Source organism: Octopus bimaculoides, chromosome 3 (assembly GCF_001194135.2).
Source record: "Octopus bimaculoides isolate UCB-OBI-ISO-001 chromosome 3, ASM119413v2, whole genome shotgun sequence".
Taxonomy (NCBI): domain Eukaryota; kingdom Metazoa; phylum Mollusca; class Cephalopoda; order Octopoda; family Octopodidae; genus Octopus; species Octopus bimaculoides.
The window spans coordinates 88,361,037-88,363,200 of record NC_068983.1 but is presented as its reverse complement, the minus strand read 5'-3'; the positions used below and the strand labels follow the sequence as shown (position 1 = coordinate 88,363,200).

Sequence of the window (2,164 nt, the reverse complement as noted above, 5' to 3'; positions counted from 1 at the left end):
GCACACTACAACTGATGCTTCGTAAGTTCAACTTTTCCCTCAAGGTACTGATACTCTGTCTAGTATGCACACTGACATTACACATCCATCGGAGCATACTGGCTTCGTTCCTTGCGAGCCTACGCATGTCCTCAGCAGTCACGGCCCATGTTTCACTGCCATGAAGCATGGCTGCTCGTACACATGCGTCATACAATCTGCCTTTTACTCTGAGAGAGAAACCCTTTGTCGCCAGCAGAGGTAAGAGCTCTCTGAACTTTGCCCAGGCTATTCTAATTCTAGCAGCTACGCTTTCAGTGCACCCACCTCCACTGCTAATTTGGTGAAATGTAATGTGTAATATATAGAGTGGTATAAAATATAATGGCAGTGGATAGCTTATTTTGCAGTATATAATGTATTTTATAGTGTATAGTGTGGTCTATTACATATAGTGTAATATACAATGTGGCATGTAGTTTTATATTCTGTGTAATATATGATGTTGTATTGTCTTGTATAGTGAACTGTGTGATAAATAGTGCAGTATGTACAATGTTTGAAATACATATTATATAAAAAGGTTGTGGTAGACATGCTAGGTATAACTATTCAGCCTGACATACAGTATATGAAAGAAATATTTGTTATTTATGTTTTGTATATCTCTACAGCCTCAAAAACATCTAAATCTGGTAAACCTCAGAAAAGAAAGTCTGGGATGGACATTAAACCATTAGTGTTCACATCTGTTCAACAACAGGTAATGGCAAATATATTCTTTATGTTCCTTCAAGATAATTCATGTAAAACAAAATACACTTTGGGATATCTGTCTGTTTGTCTGACTGTCTGTCTGTCTGTCTGTCGTCCTTGTGAGTTGATTTTGGTAGATGGAGGGGGAAAGAATCAGATTGTGTATTTATGTATGTATATGTATAAATGCGTGTGTGTATACAGAGTAAATTCCCAAAAATTAAAGGAGTTATGAGAGGTTATATGGCATGCATAAAACAGAATTCTGCCAATATTTCATTTGTTTACAGTTGGCAAAATGTGCTGTCACGCACAAAATGACAGCTTCCAAATTCTGTTTTCTGACTGGGTAAAAATTTAAACTTTAAACCTCTGTAACTTTTTTTTTTTTAATTTCTGGAAAAAGTGTATTAGCCCCTGAAATTTAGTCTGGAAAATTGCATCAATACACCAAATTTTAAAATTTTCACTAAGCTTTAAAATTTCCACAGGTGCAACCAAACAGAAAAGATCCCAAACACACACACAATTGCATTTGCATATATATATATATATATATATATATATATATATATATATATATTGGTAGCATGCATGTAAGATATGTTTTCATCTACCCCTAGATATCTGTAACATTCCTCGTCAGATATAGAGGAAACAATCAAGTCACCGATGGAGATGTTGCTAGTCTGCTTTACAGTTTTCCCCCTTTTCACAACCATATAACATTTATCCTGACCAAACCCCAACCCTACATCCTTTGAGAATGTTGTAACTAGATCAAGGCTCTTTTTCGTCTCATGCATATTCTTTGCATAAAGTTTCAAGTTGTCTACGAAGAAACAGTGTCTAATTTTGGTATTTCTGTTTCCTTGTGAACCAGTGAGATATCGTTCAGACTTCCTTAACATGAATGACAAGGGGTTTACAGAAAATATAAACAGCATCACAGAAAAGTAGTCCCCTTGGAATATGCCTTTGTGATACTGTATTCTATCAGTGATAATACAGTCACTCTTTGTGTTTAATTTCAAGATGGTGCTCCACAATGGAGTCAGATCAGCTTTGGCTTTGACTATGCTCACTGAAACTTTAGCAAGTTGAAGGACTTCTAGCATCCATAAGTGGGGAACAGAGTCAAAGGCTTTCTTGTAGTCTAGCTGTTATATGGACTGTTAGATATGTAATTCGTCTGACGTTCCGTGTGTCATGTGGTTCGTCTGAGTTCATTGTTTCATTGTTGTTGTCTTGTGGGACTGTCGTAGTAAAATGTCATTGATATATATATGGCGGACATGACTTTTGTTTATTCATAACGAACATTGGGTGAGTGCGTTCTTTGTATGTAATTGAACAATAAATGTAATAATTAAATTGTATAACTCGTTGTGTTATCTCTACGAGTCACCCGAGGGAAACATAACACTAG

The 2,164-nt window shown here is 35.9% G+C and overlaps 1 protein-coding gene across 10 annotated transcripts in view; it reads left to right on the top strand.

Moving 5' to 3' along the window:
• LOC106879385 (uncharacterized) overlaps window positions 1-2,164 on the top strand; it is a 175,326-nt gene that overhangs the window by 150,877 nt on the left and 22,285 nt on the right. For all 10 annotated transcript variants that reach the window (XM_052966277.1, XM_052966275.1, XM_052966276.1 and 7 more), the window contains one exon: window positions 654-742. In XM_052966277.1, the coding sequence (XP_052822237.1) occupies window positions 654-742 (89 nt within the window). The remainder of the gene's footprint in view (window positions 1-653; window positions 743-2,164) is intronic.